The sequence below is a fragment of the Apodemus sylvaticus genome, chromosome 14, assembly GCF_947179515.1.
Source record: "Apodemus sylvaticus chromosome 14, mApoSyl1.1, whole genome shotgun sequence".
NCBI classification, from domain to species: Eukaryota; Metazoa; Chordata; class Mammalia; order Rodentia; family Muridae; genus Apodemus; species Apodemus sylvaticus.
In genome coordinates this window covers 54,313,192-54,334,304 of record NC_067485.1, presented here as the reverse complement: position 1 = coordinate 54,334,304, position 21,113 = coordinate 54,313,192, and the positions used below count along the sequence as shown (strand labels likewise).

The 21,113-nt window shown below is 38.6% G+C and overlaps 1 protein-coding gene across 8 annotated transcripts in view; it reads left to right on the top strand.

Annotated features, from left to right (window-relative positions):
* Wac (WW domain containing adaptor with coiled-coil) overlaps positions 1-7,852 on the top strand; it is a 54,763-nt gene extending 46,911 nt beyond the window's left edge. For all 8 annotated transcript variants that reach the window (XM_052157733.1, XM_052157729.1, XM_052157732.1 and 5 more), the window contains 4 exons: positions 394-512; positions 1,633-1,819; positions 2,070-2,197; positions 6,860-7,852. In XM_052157733.1, the coding sequence (XP_052013693.1) occupies positions 394-512; positions 1,633-1,819; positions 2,070-2,197; positions 6,860-6,929 (504 nt within the window). In that variant the 3' untranslated portion in view covers positions 6,930-7,852. The remainder of the gene's footprint in view (positions 1-393; positions 513-1,632; positions 1,820-2,069; positions 2,198-6,859) is intronic.
* Positions 7,853-21,113: the final 13,261 nt, after the last annotated feature.

Here is a 21,113-nt window from a genome sequence, read left to right as displayed (position 1 = left end):
TAGAAAGCTGCTGGCATTAATAATATGCTTTTAGGATTTTTACTATAAGATGCTTTGTAAAAAGAATGGTCTAAAACTTACCTTTTGGGACAGAGACATGGCTAAATTGTTAAAGAGTAATTACTGAATAAAGATGGAAGTTTGGGTCCCAGCTTTTAATTTCCATGACTTATAGATACCCAGAACTTGGTGCAAGGGATCTAATACTTAGATCACACATACACGGGCAAAGGTGCACACAGAGCAACTTTAATTTTGACTTTGTGCAAACTGCTAATTTTATGCTTATAAAGTAGATATGTGGATATATGTATAACTTTGAGTTACCAGTATTAATGTAATCTGATTTTCTCATTTGATAAAAGCCTGTCTCACCAGATTTTGACATTTTAGGTTAGTACTCCAGTAGTTAAGCAAGGACCAGTGTCACATTCGGCTACACAGCAGCCTGTAACTGCTGACAAGCAGCAGGGTCATGATCCTGTCTCTCCACGAAGTCTTCAGCGCTTAAGGTTAGTTGGTTGAGACTGTGTTACTACTTATTTTTAATATGGCATCTTATGTTGTTTGAGCACGATGTACCCGATCACAGGTACTTCATCACAGAAGAATTTACTGAACAGGTCACACAGTTTACAAAGACTGCCTTGTTTAAGATGTAACTAGAATAGATATATGGTTACTTGTACAACAAGAAAGGCACATGGCATCATGTTTGCCACTGTGTTTTCTCTTTAACCTACTCAAAGAAATTTTGAGAGTATTGATGAAGTAGAAGAAAAGAAAAAACCCTCACGTCCAAAATTGATGTTACACATCCTTAAAGTCTTTAAATCTGACCTTATACAGATCACTTTTCATATTGTTATGGTTATATTGTGTTTGTACTTTTCTGTGTTCATTTTGAATGGTATTTGTTTATACTTCCTTTCTGAACAAGTATTTCAGAATTTATACGTTGAAATGATAATTTCTTCATTCCACATCATCCCTTCAACAGTCGGCAGCATTGCCATTGCTCAGAACAGTGTTGGGAAATTCTTATGTTAAATAATGTTTAGAGGATGCAGTATTACTTTATATGATCTTCAATGATGAAAATCCTTTCAGAAATTTAGTTGTGGGGAATTACTGAAATCCGTTCAGAGCCAAGTCTGGTCAAGCAGGTAGGAAATCAACTTGGATGGCTGAGATTTTGGTTTTCATTACCATGTCTTTCCCAAACCCTGGCCCAAAGTATTCAGATTTTAAGGAAGACAACTAATCTCATTGTGTTCTTTTTTTGATCTCATTTTATCAATTGTTGAGAGTTCTCCAGTGACGTGCTTATGTTTTTCCTGATGTTATTTCATAGATTTGATTCAAGAATATTTTGCTAGTGAACAGACACATGTGCTGCTAATTAGGTGTTTATAAAATGAAATATTCACATGTGCCTTATTTGTGGCTATAAAAATTTGACCTTCTCTTTGTGTATGTTCTGAGGTTAACTGTAAAAACTCTTAATGTTCCAAAGGCTGTTCAGTAATACATGGACCAGCAGTTCTATTTGATAGTTTTTATTTACACACACTGTTTTCTAGAACTTTTTTATGCCATCTAGAAGCCCACATACACTTGTTTGTCTTGCAGTAGCCAGAGAAGTCCATCACCTGGTCCAAATCATACTTGTAGTAGTAACGCATCGACTGCAACTGTTGTACCGCAGAATGCATCTGCTAGGCCTGCGTGCTCTTTAACACCAACTCTAGCAGCGCACTTCAATGATAATCTCATAAAACATGTGCAAGGTTGGCCTGCAGACCATGCGGAGAAACAGGTATGTTTCTCTCTTACCATGTCTCCTCTTCCTCTCCGCTCTTTTCTACTTTTTTACTTCTCTTTGTTTCTTGTGTAATGATGCTCTGAAAGTTAGTGTGTAAACAAGGTGGCTCTGAATTGGTATCTTAAATCACTTCATCTGCTAGAGCACTGGGATTATCTGAATGGCCTTTTTAGTGTAAGTTCTGACTTACATTCTTTTGCATGTATGTTCATATTTTATGTGAGCTTCAATTCATTAACTGTAGGCATCAAGATTGCGTGAAGAAGCCCATAATATGGGAAGTGTACACATGTCAGAAATATGTACTGAGTTAAAAAATTTGAGATCATTAGTTCGAGTATGTGAAATTCAAGCAACTTTGAGAGAGCAGAGGTAAGTTTTTCACTTTGTGTGTATGTTTCTGTATATGTGTTTCTACATGATATTAATATATATTATATATAGTTTTTGGTTTTGAATGACCTTAGGAAGTCAGATTTGGCCAGCAAACCCGAGATCCTCCTGTCTCTGCCTCTCTAATACTGGAATCACGGATATATTGTCATACCTGGCTTTTTAATGCGTGTACTGGGAATACAAAATCAGATTTTTTTTTTTTTTTTTTTTTTAAGCCCTGGCTGTCTTGGAACTCACTCTGTAGACCAGGCTGGCCTCAAACTCAGAAATCTGCCTGCCTCTGCCACCACTGCCCGGCTACAGTCAGATTCTTGTATTTGTGCAGTTAGTCTTCTCTTACCAGACCCATTTTTTCTAGCCCCTGACATACATTGTCTTTTTAGAAATGAGTATAATGCTTTTTTCCTGCCCCCACTAGATATTTATAACTGGTTAATGGAGACCATTTAATTTAATGCCTTCACCATTACCTACACAAGTTTTGGCTGTCTTCATAGCTTTTGCAGTTTGGGTTACAGTAGTAAAATTAGCATGATTCTTATTTACTTGCTAGTCAATTTTTTAGAAAGAAAATACTTTCTAAAGCTTACTGATCCACAGTATTTTTTGTTGTTTTCTTTTTAAATTAATCAACCTTATCTTTTTATTCATTTAAGGATACACTTTGTGACTTGGTAATGTCCTGTTGGATGTTTCTGGATCTGTATGTGGAATTTCCAGCATCATATCTGTGTTAGGTGTATTATTTAGGAAAAGAATAGCTTTTTTTATTACAAGCATTTCGATATTGCACAGACCAATCTGATACTCAAGAAAGGGACTGCATGAGTAATAGGTGGGGATACCATGCACAGCTTGTACAAGATGGTGCTTTATATCGTAGCGAGAGGCAGGACGAGAGGGGCATGAAGGGACCCATGCAGCAAAGAACACAGAAATTCATTTCCTGGGTTTTTTGAGATTAAAAATAACATAAAAAAAAAAGGTCTAGGTGATTTGATATGACAGTTGTTTGATTAGGGTACCTTTGATGGTGTCTTTAACCCTTAAGGAAGGGACAGCTTGTGAGTAAATGACTTTAGATAAGCCTGTGAACAGAAAGTTCTGTGGGAAGAACCACATGATTATCCACTTCAGAATGGTGAAGTTCACATGGTTTTGGATGTGGGAATTGGAAGAGTCAATTTATGGTCTTTGTAATATCATGTTCTACCAATATTTTTATAATTTAGTTGGCCTGTGGCATGCTACGGTGTCTTGGTTTCTCATTTATAGTCACTTTGTTGGGGTTTTTCTTAAGTTTATAACACTATACTCCTTGGTTTATAACTCTTCTTCACTAGGATATGTTACTTTAAAAATGAGATGTTGCTGGTAGCTAATTAGAAATGCCCCTCTTGATTTAAGTTGTATGTACATTTTGTGATTAAATTGGTTTAGTAAAATTTTAGATTACTGTTTATATTATTAGATCCTTTGAAAATAAAGATGATTTTATACTGTCTAGCCAAATGGAGTGTATCTGTGTAATCTTAGCTTTCTTTGAGCTTATGATATTATCTGGTATTAGATAGCTTAGGTATATTTGAAACATGTGCTTTGAGAGCAAACTTCTTCTTTTTTTTTTTATTAGCTATTTTCTTTATTTACATTTCAAATGTTATCCCCTCCAAAAAAACCCCTATCCCATGCCCCCTCCCCCTGCTCACTAACCCATCCACTCCCACTTCCCTGACCTGGCATTCCCCTACAATGGGGCAATGAGCCTTCACAGGTGGAAGGGCCTCTCTTCTCATCCTCTGCTAGCTACCCATGTGGCTGGAGCCATAAGTTGTCCGTCACCCCCCCCCCCCCCTGTGTACTCTTTGGTTGGTGGTTTAGTTTGGGATCTCTGGGGATACTGGTAGGTTCATATTGTTGTTCCTCCTATGGAGCTACAAACCCTTCAGCTCCTTGGGTATTGTTCTCCAGCTCCTCTATTGGGGACCTTGTGCCCAGTTAAATGGTTGGCTGAGAGCATCCCCCTCTGTATTTGTCAGGCCCTGGCAGAGCCTTTTAGGAGACTGCTGTTATCAGGCTTCTGTCAGCAGGCATTTGTTGGCATCCACAATAGTGTCTGGGTTTGGTAACTGTATATGGGATGGGTCCCCAGGTGGGGCAGTCTCTGGATGGCCTTTCCCTCAGTCTCTGCTCTACGCTTTGTCTCTGCGTTTCCTCCCTTGGGTGTTTTGTTTCCCCTTCTAAGAAGGACCAAAGTATCTACTCTTTGGCCTTCCTTCTTGAGGCTCATGTGGTCTGTGAATTGTATCTTGGGTATTCAATGAATGCATGCTATGTGTGTTATTTTTTGATTGGATTACCTCACTCAGGATGATATTTTCTATCCATTCAATCCATTTGCCTAAGAATTTCATGAATTCATTGTTTTTAATAGCTGAGTAGTAGTATTCATTGTGTACCATATTTTCTGTATCCATTCCTCTCTTGAGGGACATCTGGGTGAGAGCAAACTTCTTAGTGACATATTATAGCTTGTCTATGTACATCATGATTCAGGGGAAATAATTATTGTTGTCTCCAATTTATCAATATGCATAGGGTTGTGATTTATTCAGTTAACTTGGAATCTTGAATTTTTTCCTAGATTTTGTTAGCCTAGTGATATTTACTACGTTTAAATATCAGCTGGAATTCTTTGATTGTAGGATTGCTTAGGAATTAGCTCTACCACTCAAACAGCATTGTGACTTAATAGTCAGGCATTTGACTTTTTCAGTTGGTTAATGTGTCTTAAAACCATTTCCCTGGGGGATGGAGCCTTAGTGTTAAAAGCATTAGCTACTCTTCCATAGGTCCTAAGTTCAATTCCCAGCAACCCCATGGTGGCTCACAACCATCTGTAATGGAATATGATGCCCTTTTCTGGTGTGTCTGTAAACAGGGACAGTGTGCACACATATATAAGAGAATTGTAAAAAAAATTCCCTGGTCAGGTATCAAGTCAGTACATAATTCATTGGCAGTACAGGCAGTGAATACTGTATTCCACATGAGAGAATAGACTCTAGATGAGAGAATATATGACTGTGTAATTTGTGTTTTATCTCTTAAGTATTTGCGTTTGTGTGAGTGTGTGTGTGTGTGTTAATCAGTTGGTGTTCCACTTTAAAAGTACAGATGGGAGAATGATTAAAGACTGATTCTAGGTACATTTTTAATTGTTATAATTTAATCGTATGTATTCTTGTGCTATATTGTGATATATTCATTGAATGTCTCCCTGAAAGAGGCTTAGGCTAATTTGTCACACTCAAATTACCTTAAGTAGCAATTTTGAAATGATACATTTTATTTGGCATCAGCTTTATATATCTACATCTGCAGTAATTATTTTGTAGTAATTTTGGCCTCTCTATTTAATTTTAAGAATATTATAAGTGTTTTTATAAAATGATAAGAAGAAAGAAGGAATATGGTTGTTGGATGTGCAGTCAGGTGTGGGGGAAGGATGTGCTTCTGGGGGCCCATGCTGAGGCATCCTTTCCCCCTGAGGGACCAGCCATACTGTGTTACAGTATAGAGTTTATTCAGGGAATGGGAAAGGGGAGTTGAGAGTAGCAGAGGGAAAGAATAAGGCAGGCCATGAGCATTAGCATATGGAGAGGTGGGGGAGGGGAATGGGGACAGAGGGGGGTGAGGGGCAACAGGACAGAGGAAGTGGAGGCAAGGAGCAGAGCCTCTTTTGTAGTGAGTCAGGCACATCTGACTGTTGCCAGGTAACTGCGGGGCAGATACCAGTATTCCCCTGGTTTGGTTTAATTAAAAGAGGAAAAAAATTAGAATCAATGGTGGAGCAGGAATAGGGTTGTGGTGATCTTTGCTACATCCTGCTGACTTTGGGGTGAACCTAGGAAAATGGGTATGGAGTTGTTGGTCTAGTCTCAGGTGAGTAGGCCATTTTCTTGCTGTCCAGAGTCTGTAGATATATAGGAAGGAGCAGGTCCAGTAGAAGCATCTGTGACTGTGAGAGTAGCTGTCCTAGTTGTAATAAACACCTGTACTGAGAAGATGCTGAAACACACACACACACACACACACACACACACACACACACACGTAGAAAATAAAGTAAATATGTTTGGGAGAAAAAAAAATTGTTTCTTGTTTCTAACCGGGCCTCCCCCTACCCCCCAGACAGGGTTTCTCTGTGTAACCCTGGCTGTCCTGGAACTCACTCTGTAGACACAGGCTGGCCTCAAACTCAGAAATCCGCCTGCCTCTGCCTCCCAAGTGCTGGGATTAATGGTGTATGCCACCATTGCCCAGCAAAAATTTTTTTCCTTAGGTGTACATTTGAAACAATAAGGAAGAATAAAAGAGGTATAGATGCACCCCATACTTACTACCTAACTTTTTAATGCTTACACTACACATACATTTCAAATCATTCTCTATATTTGAAGTAAATAGTGAAAATTTACCAGAAAATAAAATTTCTAGCTTTCTTTTTCAGTATTTTAATGTGTGTGTTAAATACTTTTAACTGTCTACTAAAATGTTATTATTCAGTACACTCATTTAATGTTTACAAAGTTTTTTTGTAACATATAGATCTTAATATCTACTTTTATTTTTCAGGATACTATTTTTGAGACAACAAATTAAGGAACTCGAAAAGCTAAAAAATCAGAATTCCTTCATGGTTTGAAGATGTGAATAATTGCACATGATCTCATAGAGGAACTGTAAATCTGTTGCCCAGTCATAACATTTTGAGCTGCATTTAAGTAGACCATGGACCGTTAAGCTGGGCAAATGAAATGACATGGGGACGGGGTCTGTGAGAGTCAATTCAGGGGGAAGATACAAGATTGATTTGTAAAACCCTTGAAATGTAGATTTCTTGTAGATGTATCTTCACGTTGTAAATATGTTTTGTAGAGTGAAGCCATGGGAAGCCATGTGTAACAGAGCTTAGACATCTGAAACTAATCAATGCTGAGGTGGCTAAATACCTAGCCTTTTACATGAAAACTTGTCTGCAAAATTAGCTTTTTTTTAAAAAAAAAAAAGAAAAAATTTGGGGGGTTAATTTATCATTCAGAAATCTTGCATTTCCAAAAATCCAGTGCAAGCGCCAGGTGATCTGTGTCTGAGGATACGATGTTGAACCTTATGAGCAGTGTACAAATATCATGAGACAACTGAACAGCACTTGCACCTGATCCAGAGCAGTGCTGCTCCATTTGTTTTGCAAAGAAATGTTTTCATTTCCTGTATGTTCCATTCCCTCTGAAGTCCCTTGGCCTGATTTTATCCATTTTTTTAAAGGTGCCCCCTTCCTTTCTTCGGGCACTGTTGCTGTGGCACTTTTCTATAACCTTCTCATTCCTGTGTACAGTAGCTGGAAGTTGCAGTGATTGAGCATAACCCATGTTTGTATAAATTATTGAAATCCATTTTCACCCTGTAAGAATGGACTTAAAAGTACTGCTGGGCAGGTGTGCTGAAAGGACACTGACAGCTCAAATATGAGGAAGCGGCCCAATGAACATGGATGTGGGAGGGGAAAGGAGAGCGACGCTAGTCAGATGTGACCTGTATCTGTTGTAATAAACATGTTTAAACAAATACATTTTGTTACTTTTTTTTCCTTCGGCCAGTACATATTGCAGTTGAACTACGTGAGGATTTTTTATCAAAACTATTCTTGTTGAATATATCTTATTGCAAGTAATAATTCCTTATAGGGAGGTTTTGTTTAAAGCATATTAACAATAAGTTGTATAAAAGATATTTAATGAAAGTGAGATTCAACAAGAATGAGGAAGCACTTCCCAAGTAGTGTCATTTGTTCAACTTGATTTACCTGTCTTGCTATTCTGACTCTTCATTTTGAAGAATGTCTGTGTTGTACCTAACTCTTCAAGTCTGGTGCTGACTGCTCTTAGCATCAAAACAGTTTTTGTCATTGAGAAACAGTGGGAAAGCTCAGCTTTGTATAGTGTTTCCTAAAGTGTATTAAAATTAAAAAAAAAAAAAAAACTATTGCTACTATAAAGCTACCTTGGCTTTTTTTTCTCCCCCTGTTAGCTTAAAATTTTTAATCATCATGACCTTAGCATGACACTTCAGGATTGTACCAAATATTAGAGTTTTTGTATGTATGGAAATTGTAACATCCGACTTAAGAAATGCCATTTTTGGGGCAGGTGTGTATTTCCTATAGTCACTAAGGGATGGTTTTTGTTTTATACCAGAATCAATGTTAACTTTCTGAAATACTGAAATCTAAACTTTACTTCTTTGCTTTGACTATATTTATTTAATTATACTTAAGGTACAGAAGGTAACATTAAGACTTTATAACTTTAACAAATCTGAAATGATAGTATTGGTATTTGCTGAAGCACAGGGTTACAGAAAGCTGGCTTGTCCTTGTTACTCTCGAGCACTTTTTAAACATTAAGAAATGACAAATGTCATGAGTTACAATGAAATGTCCAAATCTATGCAGTTATTACCATTTGCTGAACTGTGCTTATATGTGTTAATGGTATCTTGAGGAGCTATGTCAAGTAAATCCTGTACAGTGTCTTTTGGGGCAAAGTGCTACAGGCTTGTAGTGTAAGAGGGTATCATTTCCTGGTCAGGTGCAGCTGACTTGTGAGTTGCATAAGTCATATCTGTTGTCTGTACTCCATCTATCCCTGTTTGTTTTAATGTTTACAGCCCTAAGTGGATAAGTTAAATATTTTGGAAAAAATGATTAATTTGAAATTTCTTGAAGTATTTTGTAATATTTGATCCAATTGCATTTTTGTAGTAAAACTTTAAACATTGCCCTTTATCTACATTTGGTGTCTGGCTCCTGACCTCCTGAAGTGACTATGGCATATCTGTTAGAGCAGGTTCAATATCCTGGGTTATCCTTAGTCCCATGAATTTGAACTAGAAATTTGAAGGAAATGTTAAGGAATTTGAAATAGAAATTCTGCATAGCTCAAGAAGACCTTTCTCCCCCTCTTGCCTATTTAACTGCTCTTGCCCCATGGGGTTGTGATAAATCTGCTAGAAAAATCTTCCCTAAAGAACCAGCATGTCTCCTTTTTTTTCTTGATCTATTTAGTCTTAAGTTAGTTTTAAAACTTGGGACTGTAACTTAAAAAAAAAAAAAACCAAAATATTCTATACACAAAAACTTTTTTTAAAAAGTAAGATTTTTTGCTCCCTAAATAGACAGCATTATGTTTGTTTCATGCTTGTAAAATCATCTGGAGGAAGTGCTGAAAACAAGCAAATGAGATTTCTTTTCCTATTTAATATTCTGTATACCTTAGCTCTAAGGGAATTCTTCAAAGAGGAACGTGCAGGAAAGACCATTTACTCGCCTACCAGAGCCTTGAAGTTCCTGCTTCAAGCTACTGTGTTTAGGTGCTGAGTTTAAATATCCAGAGTTCTTTTCAATACCTGTAAACACTGCTTTTATTCTTGTATTTGTACAGAAGTGTGCAAAATGATACAAAAAAGTAATAAAAAATGTTTTGACTCTATGGTGTAATTATTTCAGAACTGTAAAAAAGACTTCAGGACAAAATTGTGTATTTCTGAAGAAAATTTGAAACACTTGTTCAAGATAGCTACTTTTAATTGTTTTAAAATGTTCTTCCTCAGCCTGAATATTTCTGCAATTATAGGCATGCAGGTCCAGTCTAGTGCTTGCATTTATGAATCCAGACTTTGATGTCCATCTCTTCCCCCTCCTTCCCCAGAGGGCTTGCTCAGACTTTAGAGGTCCTGTTGTGTTTCACTGCCTGTCCTGAATCCTTGACCTTTGGGGTATGCTGTATCCAGCTTGCCTGAATGGCTTATGCCTTGGAAATTTATGTTCAGATGGCCTCTGAACTGGGGCTGACAATCTGTAGATATTTACCTTCATGAGGTGAGCACCTTTAAAAGTTCTCTTCAGAATAGGTCCCTGTAGTTACTCAAGACTCAAGTGCACGTGTTTGCTGCTTGCCATGTGTAACCCACTCATCAGCTTTGCCTTTCAAAATGCACTTAGCACTGACAATAGCAGTCTGCTCTGCTGTCACCAGGTAGGATCCTGGCACAGAGACCTTTCTGTTTCTGCTTTAGGTTCTCACAGGCTGTTGCCCTAATTCTATGCCTCTATACATACATTGCCTTTGCCTGCATGAGAAGTAAAACTACATGTTTAGGGAATCTGCCAGATCTTCTCAGTTAAGCCTGAAACACCAACTCAGTGCTTTCCTTGCGTGTTTGCAGGCCATATGTACTTAGTAGAATTAGGAAATCTTGCTGTCTATTCATAGTATGTCCATTTCTCCACTCTAAACAGCCCTATGCATTTTGTCTTGAATACATAATACTTCCTTAATGTTGAATGAATTCCATCTGTCAGAGGCTTTAGGACAGAATTTAGAATTTGCAAAGGTTATTAAAATTGATTCTTCTCTGATATTGTTTTGAGTACTGGTAAAGCAAGAAAAGAACAGAGAGATGAGGTGGTTTGATACTGGTTGAGTCTAATAAAAACAACCAAATACTAAACTCCCCATGTGCCTTAATTATTAGCATGGTACTATATTTTATTGGGGCAGGAGGAATCAACTGAGCATGTAGCAGAAGCCTGTGAGAGATTAAGCCAGTGAGAACTAAGACAGTGCTACTCCTGGGACCACCCTTGGGGTATGAACCAGGAAGTCTTGGACCACCATGCATAGAATGGTATGAGACATGGGAGGAGGTGGTGGCTCTAGGTTTCCCAAGATAATAGACCTATACTTAGGTTCAGGGGATTTCCCATTCACCCAACCAGTTCCTTCTGACATTTAAGATAACAGTATACTCATTTTTGTTTTGTTTTAAATTATCTTTAATCTTTTGTTACAGTCCAGCCATTATCCCCCTCCTCGTCTGCTTCCTGACAGTCATTGTCACAGCATCGACTCACTTTCAATCCTGTGACAGGCTGTTTTTCCGTGGATACCTTCCAGAAGTGGGTTTTCAAAGGTCCTACTTAAAATAATTGATGAATTCATGCTGAAAGTGTCAAAATGGCTTCAGGTTTTAAAATGACAGGACATTGTTTCACACAGATAAAAATCACTCAACCCTCCTTTATGATCCAAGAACCGATGGCTATAAGAGCACATGAGTACACACACACATTTTGTAATCACCCCCAAGGCAGGATCATGAGTTAAGTGGGGAATTAAAACGTTAGAAAGCTGGGCCTGTGGGTAGATAGCACATAAGGATAAAGACACTACTGACCAGGGTGCCCCCCTAAGCTGATGGGATTCTAGCCACACCTTCCCTCCTCAGTGGCAGGCCTTAGGGGGCAGCATTGGGCCATTTTCTGCAACACCAGAAGGGAAGAAAATTGTTTTAAAAGTGCATTTTTTGTGTGTAAAGGCGGATTTTATAACACATGCCATACCTGATTAATCACCTCCTCTGCTTCCAATTTTTGTTTTCTTCCTACAGGTAGTGTCTCCTTCTGTTTATGCATTTCAGACTTTTCCTCTTCCCCCATATATAAGTGTTTTCTCTCCTATTTTTTAATTTTGCTTGTGTGCCTAGCCTTTAATTAGCCTTCCTGCCATTCCCAACTATCCCCTTTTAATTTGTATTCACTATTTGTATATGGGTATGTATGTGCCATGCTCACATGTGGAGGGCACCGTTGTACTGCCAGTTCTTCCCTACCTTTATGTGAGTTCCAGGATTTGGACTCATGTTATTAGGCTAGTGCCTCAAGCATCCATTACCTTTTGGGTCATAGCCATCCACCCTCAACTTTTTAAGCCAAAGAGGCAAGTAAAAGCTGTTGTTCAAACAGTGACCTCTACCAGAACAGAGAAAAGACAAACATGACTAAATTGAGTGTTTTATTCATCTAAAAATTTAGTTCCAGTAGGTTCAGTAGCATTGTTTTTTGTATTGTTCTAAATGTTGGTACATTTAGTTACGTGTGGTTCTGTGCCTGTAGAGGTCAGAACAAAGGGAGTATGCTTTCTCCTAGTAATTCAGCCCTGTTAACTTTGGCAGGCAGTGCTTTTACTTGCTGAGCCAACTTTTTTTTTCCTTTTTTTAAACTTAGATATTTCCTTTATGTTTCAAATGTTATCCCATTTCCCTTCCAAAATCCCCCTATCTTATCCTCCATCCCCCTGCTCCCAAACCCACCCACACCTGCTTTCTTGTCCTGGCATTCCCCTCCACTAGGGCATGGAGCCTTCACAGGATGATGTCTCAAAAGGCTATCCTCTGCTACATATGCAGCTGGAGCCATGTGTGCTCTTTGGTTGGTGGTTAAGACCCTGGGAGCTCTGGGGGGTACTGGTTGGTTCATAATTGTTCCTCCTACGTGGCTAAAAACCCCTTCAGCTCCTTGGGTCCTTTCTCTAGCTTCCCTGTTGTGTACCCTGTTCTCAGTTCAATGGTTGGCTGTAAGCATCCACCTCTGTATTTGTCAGGCAGTGGCAGGGCCTATCAGTAGACAGCTATATCAGGTTCCTGTCAGCAAGCACTTGAAGATATCCACAAGAGTGTCTGGGTTTGGTAACTGTATATGGGATGGATACACAGGTGGGGCATTCTCTCCATGGCCTTTGCTTCAGTCTCTGCTCCACACTTTGTATCTCCTCTCATGGTTATTTTGTTTCCCTGTAGAAGGACCCAAGTATCCACTTTGATCTTCCTCCTTAAGATTCATGTAATCTGTAAATTTCATCTTGGGTATTCCAAACTTCTGGGTTAATATCCACTAGTCAGAGAAGGCAAACCATGTGTGTTCTTTTCTGATTGGGTTACCTTACTCAGGATATTTTCTAGTTCCATCCATTTGCCTAAGCATTACATGAATTCATTGTTTTTAATAGTTGAGTAGTACTCCATTGTGGAAATGTACCACATTTCCTGTATCTATTCCTCTGTTGAAGGAAATGTGGGTTCTTTCTAGCATCTAGCTATTATAAATAAGGCGGCTATGAACATAATGGAGCATGTGTCCTTATTACATGTTGGAGCATCTTCTGGGTATATGCCCAGGAGTGGTATAGCTGGGTCCTCGTACTATGTCTAATTAAATGAGGAACCTCCAAACTGATTTCCAGAGTGGTTGTGCCAGCTTGCAATCCTACCAGCAATGGAGGAGTGCTTCTCTTTTTCCACATTCTCACCAGCATCTGCTGTCACCTAAGTTTTTTTATTTTAGCCATTCTGATTGGTGTGAGGTGAAATTTCAGGGTTGTTTTGATTTGCACTTCCCTGATAACTAAGGATGTTGAACTTTTTGTTTTTGTTTTTTGGATTTGTTTTTTTCCCCGAGTCAGGGTTTCTCTTTATAGCCCTGGCTGTCCTGGAACTCACTCTGTAGACCAGGCTGGTCTCGAACTCAGAAATCCGCCTGCCTCTGCCTCCCAGACTGCTGGGATTACAGGCACTCACCACCACCACCCGGCTAATGTTGAACATTTTTTTAGCTGCTTCTCAGCCATTCTCAGAATTCTTTGTTTAGTTCTGTACCCCATTTTTTTTTAATAGACTTATTTGGTTCTCTGGAGTCTAACTTCTTGAGTTCTATGTATACATTGTATATTAGCCCTCTATCACATGTAGCGTTGGTAAAGATCTTTTCCCAATCTGTTGGTGCCATTTTATCCTATTGACAGTGTCCTTTGCCTTACAGAAGCTTTGTAATTTTATGAGCTCCCATTCGTCAATTCTTGATCTTAGAGCATAAGCTACTGGTGTTCTGTTCAGGAAAATTTCCCCTGTGCTCATGTGCTTGAGCCTCTTCCCCAACTTTCTTTTCTATTAGTTTCAGTGTATCTGGTTTTATGTGGAGGGCCTTGATCCACGTGGACTTGAGATTTGTACAAGGAGATAAGAATGGATCCATTTACATTCTTCTATATGTTAGCCACCAGTTGAACCAGCACCATTTGTTGAAAATACTGTCTTTTTTTTCCACTGGATGGTTTTAGCTCCTTTTTCAAACAAGTGACCATAGGTGTGTGGAGTGTGTGGGTTCATTTCTAGGTCTTCAATTCTGTTTCATTGGTCTACCTGCCTTTCACTGTAGCACTACCATGCAGTTTTTATCAGGATTGCTCTGTAGTGCAGCTTGAGGTCAGGGATGATGATTCTGCCAGAAGTTTTTATTGTTAAGAATAGTTTTTACTATCCTGGGCTTTTTGTTAGTCCAAATTAATTTGAGAATTGCTTTTTCTAACTATATGAAGAATCAAGTTGCAGTTTTGATGGGGATTGCATTGAATATGTAGATTGCTTTCGTCAAGATAACCCTTTTTACTATATTAAAACTGGCAGTCCATGAGCTTGGGAGGTCATTCCATCTTCTGAGGTCTTTGATTTCTTTAGAGACATGAAGATCTTGTCATACAGATCTTTCACTTGTCTGTTTAGAGTCACACCAAGATACTTTATATTGTTTGTGAAAAACTCCAATACAAGACCGGAAACTATACCCTAGAAAAAGCAAGAAAATATTCTTTTCACAAAAAAGATAGCCACATAAGCAGAATTCCACCTCTAACAACAAAAATAAGAAGCAACAGTCACTGTTCCATAATATCTCTTAATGTCAATGGACTCAGTTTCCCAACAAAAAGACATAGACTAATAGGCTGAATACATAAACAGGACCCAACATTTTGCTTCATACAGAAAACCCACCACGGTGACAAAGACAGACACTACCTCAAAGTAAAAAGCTAAAGATTTTTCCAAGCAAATGGTCCTGAGAAACATGCTGGTATGGCCATTCTAATATTGAATAAAATCGACTTTCAACCTAATGTTATCAAAAAAGATAAGGAAGAACACTTCATATTTATCAAAGGAAAAAATCCACCAAGAAGAGACCTCTCAATTCTGAACACCTATGCTACAAATGGAAGGAAACCCACATTCATAAAAGAAACTTTAATAAAGCTTAAACCACCATTCTCATTTACACAGTATCTTTCCACAAATCCAGCCATACAAAGGATAATAAATGGAAAATGCTAACAGGAGGGAAAGTAACCCTAGAAAAAGCAAGAAAGTAATCTTTCAACAAACCCAAAACAAGATAACCACACAAACATAAAAATAACATTAAAAAATGACAGGAAGCAACAATTATATTCCTTAATATCTTAACACCAGTGGAATTAATTCCCCAATAAAAAAGCATACACTAACAGACTGGATGTGTAAACAGGACCCAGCATTTTGCTGCATACAGGAAATGCACTTCAGTGTCAAAGACAAACAGTGCTTCAGAGTAAAGGACTAGAAAATAATATTCCAAACAAATGGTCCCAGTAAACAAGCTAGAATAGCCATTCTAATATCAGATAAAATCGACTTTCAGCCAAAAGTCATCAAAAAACATAAGGACATTTAATACTCATCAAAGGAATCATTTACCAAGATGAACTCTGAATTCTGAACATCTATCATCCAAATGCAAAAGCAACCATATTCATAAAAGAAAATTTACTAAAGCTCAAAGCACACATTATCCCTCGCACAATAATGAGAGACTTCAACTTCCCACTCTCATCAATGGACCAGTCATGAAAACAAACTGAGCAGAGACACAGTGAAACTAACAGAAGTTAAGAACCAAATGGATTTAACATTTTATCCTGAAAAGCATATGCCACCTTCTCAGCACCTCATGGTATGTTCTCCAAGATTGGCCATATATATAATCTGTCACAAAATAGGACTCAGCATATACAAGAAGATTGAAATAATCCTGTGTATCCTATCCAATCATCACAGACTAAAGCTGGTCTTCAATAACAACAAAAGCAATAGAAAGCCCACATACAGGAGGAAGATGAACAACATGCAATGATAACTTGAACAAGGAAGAAAGAAAGGAATTAAAGACTTTTTAGAATTCAATGGAAATGAAGCCATGACATACCCAAACTTATGGGACATAGTGAAAGCAGTGCTAAAAGGAAAACTCATAGCTCTGAATGCCTCCAAAAAGAAACTGAAGACAGCACACACTAGCAGCTTGACAGCACATCTGAAAACTCTAGAATGAAAAAGGAGCAAATGCACCCAGGAACAGTAGCGGCAGGAAATAATCTCAGGGCTGAAATTAACCAAGTAGAAACAAAAAGAACTATACAAAGAATCAACCAAAATCAGGAGCTGGTTCTTTGAATAAATCAACAAGATAGATAAACCATTAGCCAGACTAACCAGAAAGCACAGAGACAGTATCCAAAATCAGAAATGAAAAGGGAGACATAATAACGGAAACCAAGGAAATCCATAAAATCATCAGATCCTACTACAAAAGCCTATACTCAACAAAACAGGAAAATCTGCATGAAATGGACAATTTTCTAGACAGATACCAGGTACCAAAGTTAGATCTGGATCAGATAAACTCATCTAAACAATCCCATAACCCCTAAAGAAATAGAAACATACATTAATACTCTTCAACCAACCAAACAAACAAACAAACGAGGACCAGATGGGATTAGTGCTGAGTTCTATCAGACCTTCAAAGAACGCCTAATACCAGTACTCTTCAAGCTACTCCACAAAATAGAAACAGAGGGAACACTACCCAATTCGTTCTAGGAAGCCACAGTTACCTGATACCTAAACCACACAAAAACCCAACAAAGAGAACTTTAGAACAATTTCCCTTATGAATGTTGATGCAAAAATAATAAAATTCTTGCAAGTAAAATCCAAGAACACATCAAAACAATCTTCCATCATGATCAAATAGGCTTCATCCCCCCTGGGGATGGTTCAATAAATGGAAATCCATCAATGTAATCCACCATATAAACAAACTCAAAAAAAAAAAAAAAAAAACCACACGATCATTTCATTAGATACTGAGAAAGCATTTGACAAAATAAAACACCCCTTAATGATAAAAGTCTTTAAAAGATCAGGAATTCAAGGCCTATACCTAAGCATTACACAGCAATCCCACAGTCAACGCCTAACTAAATGGAGAGAAACTTGAAGTAATCCCACTAAAATTGGACTAGACAAGGCTGCCCACTCTCCATACCTATTCAATATAGTGCTCAAATTCCTAGCCAGAGCAATTAGATAAAAAGCCAAAGGGATACAAATTGGAAAGTAAGAAGTCAAAATATCACTATTTGCAGGTAATATGTTAGTATACTTCGGTGACCCCAAAAATTCCACCAGAGAACTAAACCTGACAAACAACTTCAGCAAAGTGGCTGGATATAAAATTAAATCAGTGGCCTTCCTCTACTTAAAGAATAAACAGGCTGGGAAGGAAATTAGGGAAATGACACCATTCACAATAGTCAGAAATAATAACATACCTTGGTGTGACTACTGAGCAAGTGAAAGATCTGTATGACAAGAACTTCAAATGTCTGAAGAAAGAAATTGAAGATCTCAGAAGATGGAAAGATCTCCCATTTTCATGGATTTGCAGGATTAATATAGTAAAAATGACCATCTTGCTGAAAGCAATCTACAGCTTCAATCCACTCTCCATCAAAATTACCACTCAATTCTTCATAGTGTTAGAAGGAGCAATTTCCAAATTTATCTGGAATAAGAAAAAATTCAGAATATCAAAAACTATTCTCAAGAATAGGAAAACTTCTGGTGGAATCAACATCCCTGACCTCAAGTTGTACTACAGAGCAATCATGATAGAACCTGCATGGTATTGGCACAGTGACAGGCAGGTAGATCAATGGAATAGAATTGAAGACCTAGAAATGAACCCACACACCTATGGTCACTTGATCTTTGACAAAGGAGCTAAAACCATCCAGTGGAAAAAAAGACAGCATTTTTAACAAATGGTGCTGGTTCAACTGATGGTTAACATATAGAAGAATGTAAATGGATCCATTCTTATCTCCTTGTACAAATCTCAAGTCCACGTGGATCAAGGCCCTCCACATAAAACCAGATACACTGAAACTAATAGAAAAGAAAGTTGGGGAAGAGGCTCAAGCACATGAGCACAAAGGAAATTTTCCTGAACAGAATACCATAGATCTTATGCTCTAAGATCAAGAATTGACAAATGGGACCTCATAAAATTACAAAGCTTCTGTAAGGCAAAGGACACTGTCAATAGGATAAAACGGCACCAACAGATTGGGAAAAGATCTTTACCAACCCTACATGTGATAGAGGGCTAATATCCAATATGTGCAAAGAACTCAAGAAGTTAGACTCCAGAGAACCAAATAAGCCTATTAAGAAATGGGATACAGAACTGGGCGGTGGTGGCTCACGCCTGTAATCCCAGCACTCTGGGAGGCAGAGGCAGGCAGATTTCTGAGTTCGAGGCCAGCCTGGCCTACAGAGTGAGTTCCAGGACAGCCAGGGCTACACAGAGAAACCCTGTCTTGGGGGCAGGGATGGGGTGGGGGGAGAAATGGGATACAGATCTAAACAAAGAATGCTCAACTGAAGAATACCAAATGGTAGAGAAGCACCTAAAGAAATGTTCAATATTCTTAGTTATCAGGGAAATGCAAATCAAAAAAACCCGGAGATTCCACCTCATACCTCAGAATGACTACAATAAAAAACTTAGGTGACAGCAAGTGCTGGTGGGATTGCAAGCTGGTACAACCATTCTGGAAATCAGTTTGGCGGTTCCTCAGAAAATTGGACATAGTACTACCTGAGTACCCAGCTATACCATTCCTGAGCATATACCCAGAAGATGCTCCATCATGTAATAAGGACACATGCTCCATTATGTTCATAGCCGCCTTATTTATAATAACCAGAAGCTGGAAAGAACCCAGATGTTCCTCAACAGAGGAATGGATACAGAAAATGTGGTACATTTACACAATGGAATCCTAATCAGCCATTAAAACAATGAATTCATGCAATTATTAGGCAAATGAATAGAACACGAAAATATCATCCTGAGTGAGGTAACCCAATAAAAAAAGAACACAAATGGTATGCACTCACTGATAAGTGGATATTACCTCAGTATCTCAGAATCCCCAAGACACAATTCACTGACCAACCAAAGCTTAAGAAGAAGGAAGACCAAAGTATCATTACTTTGGTCCTTCTTAGAAGGGGGAACAAGATACCCATGGGAGGAGATACAAACTGTGGTACAGAGACTGAAGGAAAGACCGTCCAGAGACTGTCCCACTGGGGGATCCATCCCATATACAATCACCAAACCCAGACACTATTGTTGATGCAAATAAATGCTTGCTAACAGGAGCCTGATATAGCTATCTCCTGAGAAGCTCTGCCAGTATCTACAGAGGTGGATGCACTCAGTCAACCATTGGACTGAGCATAAGGTCCCCAATGGAGGAGCTAGAGAAAGAACCCAAGGAGCTGAAGGGGTTTTTGTTTGTTTGTTTGTTTGTTTGTTTTCCTCGAGACAGGGTTTCTCTGTGAGGTCCTGGCTGTCCTGGAACTCACTCTGTAGACCAGGCTGGCCTTGAACTCAGAAATCTGCCTGCCTCTGGGATCACAGGAGTACACCACCATGCCCGGCTCTTTTTTTTTTTTTTTTTTGGTTGTTTGGTTGTTTGGTTGGTTGCTGAAGGGGTTTTTAGCCCCATACGAGGACCAACACTATGAACCAACCGATACCCCCAGAGATCCCAGGAACTAAACCACCAACAAAAGAGTACACATGGAGGGACCCATGGCTCCAGCTGCATATGCAGCAGAGGATGGCCTTGTCGGACATCAAAAGGAAGAGAGGCCCTTGTTCCTGAGAAGGCTCAATGCCCCAGAATAGGAGAATACCAGGACAGGGAAACTAGAGTGGGTGGATAGATGAGCAGGGGGAGGGGGGATGGGATCGGGTGACTTCAGAGGGGAAACCAGAAAAGGAAATAACATTTGAAATATGAATAAAGAAAATATCTAATAAAAAAGAAAGAAAAATGTAGTGTTCATATATGTACATTAAAAAATCTAGAATACTATTTATAAGTGTCTAACAATGATATGTTACATATTTTTATTTTGTATTGAAAAACATTGCAATCTGATCATAATTTTCATTTCCCTCATATTTTTCAAGGTCTTACCCCCTTCCCTACAAACCCAACTTCATGCCTTTTCTTTCTGTTTTTTTTTTTTTTTTTTTTTTTTTTTGTGAAAGGCAAGAAACAAAATAGACCAAGAAACATACATATACCCACATTCATAAAGTTGGAAACCAAAAAATACAAGCAAAAATCAATAAGACAAAAAAAATGTCTAAACTGCCTGAGCAGCCTCATATCCCTGCTGGACCTCCACTCTCCTGTCTGCCCACCTTCTTCAGATATGCTGAGCAGGAACCATTCAGGTAACCTTCCTTTCCCCTACCCGTCTTCCCTGCTTTCTGAGTCCCCTGGAGCAAACCCAGCTGCTCTGAGCATCCTGATATCCCAGGGGAACCTCCATTCTCCCCCATTCTCTCTGTATACCCTCAATAGATCTGCAGCTACTTAACCAGAGACCTGCAGATCTGGAACCATACAATCCAAGGATATTGATCAGAGGCCTACCATACCAGGACTATTGTATTTAAGCCCTGCAATACCAACAATAAAAGATACCTCAAGGGACCAAAGCCATACAGATGAATAATGGCCATTAAAAGAACATAATTAACAAAAGCCAGGTCAATATGACACCTTTAGAGCACAGATAAACTTCTACAGCAAGCTCAGGATATCTTACCACAACTGAAGCATGAGAAAATTACCTTTGATTCAATCTTATAGAAATGATAGAGGCCTTTAAAAAGGAAATGAATAAATCATGTAAAGAAATACAGGAAAATACAATCCAATAGGTAGAGGTCTTTAAAGAGGAAACA